Genomic DNA, 9203 nt, shown 5'->3' on the forward strand with positions numbered 1-9203 from the left:
ACCGACCCACTTGACGTTCAAGTCTACATTTTATCAAATTTTATTAAAATTTAATAAAAAATTAATTTTTAACTAAACGTTGGACTATATGTCACATAAATGAGACAGGAAGATTAGTGGCAAGTCAATAAGTTTTAGGTAAGAATTAATATAGACGTCCTATCGTCCAGATTCAGTAATCTCCGCAGTATTGTGTATGCACCCCATATACACATACTGAGATAAATAGCTATTTTTCTGCATCTCATCTCTCTCTAGATTCACGGCATCTAACAGGTGAACATACTATTGAAACTAGAGAGAGAAAGCTCGAATAATAAGAAGATGATGAAGAGAGAGAACGAGTGTTTCCATGTAATTCATAAGGTTCCTTCTGGTGATGGTCCTTATGTTCGAGCCAAACATGCTCAGGTCTGTCTGAATTATATTTCTTTCTCTATACGCACGTCTGGCTGTGTAATTTAAGAAAATTGTTTGCATTAATTCAGTTTCCTTTTTCGTTTTCAGTTAACTAACATAATTAATTTGTCTGTATTAACTGGTGAAGACTACTGTGTTAAATTTTTGATTAGCAGACCCAAACACTTGTTGATTGAATCTTCTCACAAAAATTTTCATTTTCTGCGTAAACCGACAAGCTTTTAGAGCGCTAAAGATCTTCGATTAGATTTTCCTTTAGAAATTTGGCCTTTATCGTGCATCAAATCTTATCAATTTTTCAGAATTGATCTTGAAAACGAATTTGAATTTGACTTAGAATCCTATTCCTTGTATCAATTCTTAATTATGAAGCATTCCTTTGTTGTTTCATACATATTTTGCTAGTAGCAAGATCAAGAAACCATGTTTTGTCTCTCATTTGTAAATTAACAAAAAGAATGAATACCCTTAATCTTAATTTCAAAATACTAGGAAGTTCTTCAACATGATCTTTAACAACATTTCTCCTCAAACTAAAACTTGAGTTTTTCCATGTTCTCTTGCATGTCACAATTCGCGATATTTTCTCTCGGTTCACTTTTAGTTTTCTTAGGATTCTTAGTGCAAACCTTAATGCATTTTCACTTGTTTAGTGCTTGAGTTATTGTAACTTCATTTTTGTGCTTGTTATAACATTACTAACCTTGCATAACATTGCATATATTGCGTCAATTGACTTCTTCGATTCTAAATGACTTGGTTACATAGATATGTATATACAAGTTTATCCAAAGGTTGTTTAGGGATGTAATTAGACATTTACTATAAAGATTATATTACGTTGCTTATAAAGATAATAGTACTTGGAACGTATGTCTGAGTGACCTCTAAATTTTTCTTTTACCCTCTAGCATTGCTCTCTATCAATTCAAATTAGTGAAACTCTATTCTACTATAGTTTTTGACAACGTGCGTACTAAATTTTATGTTTCTTGTTCGATATTTCGAGGATTCAGATAGTCCAGAAAGATCCGGAGTCTGCCATAATTTGGTTTTGGAGGGCTATAAATGCAGGGGATAGAGTAGAGAGTGCCCTAAAGGACATGGCTGTAGTTATGAAGCAATTGGATAGAACTGAAGAAGCTATTGAAGCTGTCAGGTCTTTTAGGGGTCTTTGCCCCAAACATGCCCAAGACTCACTTGATAATGTTCTCATTGACTTATACAAGGTATACATGTAATCTTTGTTTTGATATCTATTATCTTGCATACCAAAGTCCAAGAATCACTTGAAAATGTTCTCATTGACTTATACAAGGTATACATGTAATCTTTGTTTTGATATCTATTATCTTGCATACCAAAGTCCAAGAATCACTTGAAAATGTTCTCATTGACTTATACAAGGTATCCACGTCTTTCTTAATTGTGGAAAAAAAATGTATGACTACAGACATTTTCGGTAACTGAGACACGTAAATAGATTTTTGTCCATTATATTATGTACCGAATATGTACTATGTCCATGTAACTAATTTATTTATATGTCTTTGGAACTAACTTGAAGTTCGTACATTGCAGAAATGTGGAAAAGTTGATGAACAAATTATGCTGCTAAAGCATAAGCTTAAAATGATATATTTAGGAGAGGCCTTCAATGGAAAGCCCACAAAGACTGCACGTTCTCATGGGAAGAAATTTCAGGTTTCCATCAAGCAGGAAACTTCTAGGATACTGGTAAGATCATATTCATCAATAATCGAGAATGTGTAAATGCCTTGTAGCATTCAATTATGTGAAATTTAGGCTCTATTTGATTTTGTTAAAAATCAGATTTTTGGTAGATATTGATAAAAGTTGACGAAATATACAACTGAAAATTGTGAATCCCATGAAATACGTGATTAAAATTAATTGTTGATTTTGATTTAATTTTTTATCTATTATTTCAGCTAAACCTAACCTATTCTTAACTTGAAAATGCGTGATTCACCTCAAAAATGTGTGTGATGTCACTACTAACCAATAAATAACAAGTGTTTTTCCAAGTGTGAATCATATATCAACGTTAAACTAGTCAGTTGGTGTATGACAAGTCGTGCTTTACGTACAATGGGACCAGCTATAAGAAACATAGTCGTCGTCATTTTTATTCTAAAGATAAAAAAAAACGAATACTATAAATTTAAGACAACTTGATTGGGAGAATATTTAATTTAACAATACTAAGAGTAATGAGATTACTTTTATGATCTTTTCCTTCTTGAAAGTGAGGATATGCAGAAGCGAATATACGTAATTCTCCCATTGAGATCCGCGTGTGCTTTGCTCGTTTGTTTTTTATTATTGCTATCGAAAGTAGAAATTAGTATCCATGAAGTTTTTAGTTCTAACTTCTAAATCTGGTATTTTCTATCAGGGGAATCTGGGCTGGGCTTACATGCAGAAATCCAATTACATGGCAGCAGAAGTTGTATACAGTAAAGCCCAAATGATTGACCCGGATGCCAATAAAGCCTTGAATCTGTGCCATTGCCTCCTCAAACAGGCCCGACATCAAGAGGCACATTTGGTTCTTCAAGAAGTATTGCACTATAATCTTCCGGGTTCTGAGGATTCCAAGTCGAGAAATCGGGCCGAGGAATTGTTGTTGGAACTGGAATCCGTGCAGCCTCAGCCAGCACTACTGAATCTTCCGGGCTTGAATTTTGAAGATGATTTTGTAGAGGCACTTGAACGGGCCTTGAATGAATTGGCACCAGCCCGGTCAAGAAGGCTTCCAATTTTTGAAGAGATTTCGCAGTTTAGAGACCAACTGGCTTGTTAACTTCATTCCACGATGGGTGGGTTATGGAAAATTTAAAGTGATTTATAATGAATATTTTTAGCCATTATGAAAACTTTATATGACTTTCATTTCCATGGAGGTCACCGAGTGAAATTAAGTTGATTCTTGAAAAAACAACTATGCAAGTAATGGTCCCAAATGAGGACTTTGTAAATTAGCGTAATAATTTGTGTATTACAATTATAAATTTGATTGCTTCTCTTGTAATGCTATATTTACACATCCCATTCTTCTCAAAGTTTAATTTTTCAAAACTCATTTTCAACCGCATATTCTTTAATAAAATAATATTAAACGTAAATTCAAAACTTTTCATTAATTTTTAACTACACGTTCTGCATCAATCACTATTTAAAAATACATTATTTCTCTTAAAATGGGCTCAAACAAGGGCTAAAATTTGAATTTAAAGTAAATATATTTTATATTTGACATTATGCTTGTCGCGGAAATCTCTCGAAAATTTTTGATCCACGCTCAGTTTTATCAACCAAACGAACATTAATCGAGCTTTACTAGACCCACAACACCCACTTGGTTGCCACAAGTCTTCACCCAACAAAGGAGACACTTGGTGATTAGTTTGCAAGCCACAAGGGAAAAGAAATAGTGTAGCATTTAGAACCTCAAGGAAGAAGAACTAGGACGGCAAAAAAACTCACTTTTTTCTCTCTTTCTCACAAAACCAACACACAAGAAAATGGTTAAGGATGAGTATATATATAATGGGTCACTTTAGGTTAACCAATGGGCCAATGGGTAATTGGGCCAACAATCCAAATAACCAATATATCATTCTAATGTAAAGCCACACCTCGGGCCTTTCAAATGTGTTGGGTCACGAGCAATATTAACTCAATTAAGTTACTTCAAATTGCCCTAAGTTGTTTCCGGGTCGAGCTATCATTAAGGTGTCGATATAACTTATCAAACATCGATTTAACATCATCGCCTGAATTTATTGGGTATCAAAACTCAACAAATCTCTACCTTGATGCCTAATAAATTTGCTAGCAATCAAAACATAAAGTTTATACTTGCATAATCAAGGCAATCAATAAAATTGGATCATAGACCTTACCTCGTGTTTCCAACCTGAAATACATACCATACTTGCTCTATGTACTCATTGGGGCTAAGATGAAAAACACCCCAAGTAAAAGTAGATATTCACAGTAAATAATCAAGATTAAATAAACATGCGATGACGATAAATATTATAAGATAACGCACATAGATCTTTTCAGAAACACGTTCAGACAGAACTACGAATTAAAATCAAGTTAATTAAACACAAAGTCAAACACATATGTAATAAATGCATAAATGACCTACGAAAATATCTCACAACACTTATTCTATCTCATTCCGTGTTGTTCACACCTCGAGAACACATATCTCCTATTATTGTCACTATGCGCACTAGATTGATCACTCAACTCATATCTAACTAATAAGTCATAATAGATCCTAAGTTCTCAGGATAATCATTTAATGCCACATCACTTCTCCCAACCTACGTGAATAATGTGTCTCCACCTTTCAAAAGTGATAGAAAGTGCCTCTCTCTCATACTCCACTTATACAAGGTCTCTTCACAGATAAATGATTCTAGACATTTAATCATCTCTCCACTCATGATCCAAATGTCACACTCCACATCCCTCATGCATATCACTGATACACCTTCAGACATCTATACTCTATCTTACCAATAGCCATTCAACACATTGCTAATGCACCTCAAACCCATTGTGGGAAAACAATACCTTTTGACGACCACAAAGGTTAGGGCTCAATTTAAAATTGACCAACGCACCACAATGTTACTCTAATCACTAATGCTCAAAAAATCCACAAAGAAAATGATAAGATGGCACTCATAAAGAGAATAGAAGAAATTGTTGGTTATTTCACTACACTCATAGAAGAGGCTTATAAAAAGAAATAAGATAACCTTACGTGGATGCCTCACACAATCTCACAAACCATACAGGCTCACCAAGATAAGGGAGAAAACGACTGCCCATATTTCTTCTCATTACCACACTCTCAAACCATTCACAGAGTAAACGAAGTACGCCAAGCATGCAAACACATTACACAAAGTAATAAGATCACAAATGAGAAGGTTTAAGGATTGATTTCACCTAACTTTCAATTATGATTCAACGAATTCAAATTATTCCAATTACTTTTCTCATATTTAAAAGCAAGAATCCTAATGTATTTTTTATCCCCTCTCTCGAGCGCTGATTAGAAATTAACCCTAGATCTCAATTCTAACATCTCTGTTCAAAATTGAAAATCAAGAATTTAATAAAGATCCGATTCTTTTATGGAGTAAGTTTCACAGATTTATACTTTCTCTCGAAACCTATAAATTCTATATTGTATCACTCTTATAATCATGCCTAAATTCCCACTCTCTCAAGCGCCGGAATTGACTAGCATCAAATCATCCAATTGTTGATTAGGCAATTGAAAGCATTAAAATCATGATACAATTAAATATATTTAGGAAAATCAAAGAAATAATTATAAAATCATCAAACCATAATCTTGATTCGGCTACATCAATCCCCTGGATAAATTGTGTAATTCATGATATAATAAATGAAAATCATAGGAATTATAATAAACAACTTAAGGAAAAGGATAGAAAAAACTAGTCTTTTGGATAGATCTTCAATCTTCTTCCTTGATGTTGTTCCTCCTTCCTTTTGATGTCTTCAATTTTTTGCCTCCTTCAAATTGTGTGGTTGAATTCTTCAATCTTGCCCCCTTCCCTCCTTTTTGAAAATAGGGTTTTTGAATGATATTTATAGTATGTTGGGGGGTTTAGGACGAAATAGGGTTGAATTGAGCTAAGAAAAGAGTCCAAAAACTTAAAAACGCGTTTTCCCACATATTCGGCACCTCGGCACCAAATATGGGCACGGTGGCACCGCCTGTTCTATTAATTTTCAGTCATATGGACGCTACGGCGCTCAGTTCGGTCGAAAAGGCAGACTGCGCATCTTCCAATATTTTTAGCATAACTTTTGCATCCGATGTCCAATTGAGATGATGCAAGATGCATTGGAAAGCTAACTCAAAAGGATACAACTTTGCTTCAAGCATCATTCATCAACTTGATCGTTTGCTATATAAAAAATGGGTCTCAATGTGAGGCTGAAACTTCGGAGCATAACTTGACGGTTGGAAATTGATTTGTGATCATATTTTGACTAAATTTGATCCCTTTTACATCTTTTTTTATGCAATTGACTCCTAGCACTCTCGAATCTTCATTGCGAGGTTCAACACAACTTTTCAATATTTGCACTTTAGTCCTAGAACTTTGGATCTCTTACAATTTGGTCATTTTCTCCAATTTTGCCAACTTTTGCTTATTTCTTTCAATTTCATCAACCTAGATCACAATGTCAAAATACACATTAAAAAGCTCTAAAACACTCTCAAGAGTAGCAAAATAACAAATTAAGTGGCATAAAAATCATGAGTGTAAAGCACTCATCATCATGTCACCGTCGACACCGTCACCAGAACCACCAACACCTCCCAGTAGCAAAACCATCATCTCAAACACCGCAGCCAACAGCATCATCACCACCACCACCACCACCACCACTGACAACAAAACCACAGCCACACCAAATCTAACATACTCTCTGTCACCGTTGGATCCAACAAAGCTACCACCATCATGAGCACCATTACCACCACAGCCCCCACTCCACCAACTGAAAAACACATCCCAAAACCCACATTGGATTGTGGAGCTGCAGATCCTAGCCATGGCGTGCGACAGGGCTAATCGACAAAGGAGTAAGAGATCAGAGTCAACAGGTTCAACTAGCAATGGTCTCACCTACGGCGACACGTCTGCTATCACTAATTTCACACATGAAGCAACATTACCCATAGCCACACCTTGCTTGTGTCGTCGCACAGCGGCTGAGCATTGCTCGTAGTGTCGCTATGTGTTTGGCATTATCGCTGTCACTTCGGTTGCACTCATTGTCATCGTTTAGCAGTTGTGTAGAGAGAGAAAGAGGGGATTCGGTGGGGGGCGGAGAGAGGGCGACTGTGGTTGTACAGAGAGAGAAGAGAAAAGATTGAGAAATAATTAGGATTTTGTAGCGTAGATGGTAGTGGGATGAATATGTAAAATCATTTTTATAATATTATTATTAATATTTACAATTTAAATTATATCTAATTTTTGAAAACTCTTAAACTTGAATTGAGATCTTGAAATCATTTAATTCATGTAATTTCTACTATCTTCTAAGATATGTTTATGTTTAGTCCATGTTTGGTCCAACAAAAAATTTGAATTAAAATTCAAGTCAAAATCAATGATTAACTTTAATAACATATTTTGTAGTAATTACAACTTTTCAATTACAGATTTCGTTAACTTTTATTAATATCTATTAAAAATTTGATTTGTATCTAAATCAAACAGGGGCTTACTTTCTCCATTTAAACGAAAAGAGACATTTTATCTATCATTAAATTAGTCAAATTAAGGTCGGATTGTGGATGAAAGTGTAAAATATTTGGTTTGTACTTCTTAAAATGTTTGGGACTTGATTGCTAATTAAAAAAATTGAGTTTAAGTGTAAAATATTATATGGTGAGAATGTATGATTGAAAATTAATTTTCTAAAGGAATAAAAGAAAAAAAAGGAGGCTTCAATTAACGGGGATCAAACAGGTCTAAGTGATTGAACAAAATTATTCTTTTGTAATTAAACATGTGTTGTGCATTGAGCCTTTAACGGCAAATTTGGACAACTGGACCAAAAGGATCACTCTTGCAAAAAAAGTAGATATAGGGATGTTTTATCATTGAAAGGATAGATACACAGAAACTCAATATGATATGGGATCAAAAGTACAAAAATGCCAGAAACAAAAATATGTACGTAAATAGAAATTTTAAAAGTATGGGATATGAGTTTGCACTCCCTACAAAATTGACGACATATTAATTTTAAATGACGTATCAATAATAAATTCGATAGATAGCAAATTGGATTTCAAATCTCAACTCTGATATGGCAGACAAAAATGAAAGCAAGCTTATCTTTATGGGAAGGAGGGAGCACAAAAGTTCTTTAAATCGTATTTGATTTTTGCTTTACTTGAAATTATAAACAAGTTGACATAAGTTATCGAGCAAGCAAACATGTTTAATTAAAATCTCGACCATCACTCTTGTTTAGTACAATCTCAGTTGCGTTTTGCCCATATTTGGTCCTCATTTTCTCAAGTGTTTTTTTAGGCCCGGGCATTTTAACTAAAATTGAACCTCCCGAATTGAAATTGAATCAAAATAGGAGGTTTCAATCTGATTCCAAAAAAATAAAATTAGGAGCCAGAATCGAGAATGGATTGGGTCTGAATCAGTTCTTGATTCTTAAACTAAAATCGTGGGTACATGAATGGAATCATTTTTTTTTTATATTTTATATTTTTCATAATTTATAGGCAGGTAAAAAAAACAACGAAAGTCATTAACTTAATCACTAAATAGGCCGCTATGGATCTGGGTTGGTTTGCAGGTTACAAATCAAAATCTGCCCAACTAAGAAATACAAAATTTAAAAATTCTAATTTGTCTAAAACTCTAGATTCTAACACAAAGAAATTAAGTTACAAAGTCTTGTTGATGCTTCCTGACTCTTACGTTTTTTTGCCTCTCACCTCATATTATATTGTTGCATTTCAAAGGTTAGTACATGTCAATTTGTAATTTGGACTTTCTATAAATCAAAATGTTCAAGTTAGGACTGTAGTAGAAGTTAATGAATCAAAAACATTCAAGCTTTCAATCTTTACAATTCAGACTTTTTATTTTCTTGTATTGTTTACAAATATAAGTGATTTTTTTTGTAAAGCATAGCAACTAAGCTTGATATAT

The 9203-nt window shown here is 34.0% G+C and overlaps 1 protein-coding gene across 1 annotated transcript; it reads left to right on the forward strand.

Moving 5' to 3' along the window:
* Window positions 1-208: 208 nt before the first annotated feature.
* LOC111371635 (protein SULFUR DEFICIENCY-INDUCED 1-like) lies at window positions 209-3475 on the forward strand. Its single transcript, XM_022993719.1, has 4 exons — window positions 209-411; window positions 1437-1649; window positions 2002-2157; window positions 2840-3475. The coding sequence occupies exons 1-4, from the start codon at window positions 325-327 to the stop codon at window positions 3245-3247; spliced, it is 864 nt and encodes a 287-aa protein (XP_022849487.1). The 5' UTR covers window positions 209-324; the 3' UTR covers window positions 3248-3475.
* Window positions 3476-9203: the final 5728 nt, after the last annotated feature.

Source organism: Olea europaea, chromosome 22 (genome assembly GCF_002742605.1).
Source record: "Olea europaea var. sylvestris chromosome 22, O_europaea_v1, whole genome shotgun sequence".
Taxonomy (NCBI): Eukaryota; Viridiplantae; Streptophyta; class Magnoliopsida; order Lamiales; family Oleaceae; genus Olea; species Olea europaea.

Excerpts from the sequence above, each read along its gene's own strand:
- LOC111371635 (XM_022993719.1), top strand. The coding sequence starts at position 325 with ATGATGAAGAGAGAGAACGAGTGTTTCCATGTAATTCATAAGGTTCCT. Across the intron at positions 412-1,436 it reads TTCGAGCCAAACATGCTCAG|ATAGTCCAGAAAGATCCGGA; the intron begins GTCTGTCTGAAT and ends TCGAGGATTCAG. Across the intron at positions 2,158-2,839 it reads AGGAAACTTCTAGGATACTG|GGGAATCTGGGCTGGGCTTA; the intron begins GTAAGATCATAT and ends ATTTTCTATCAG.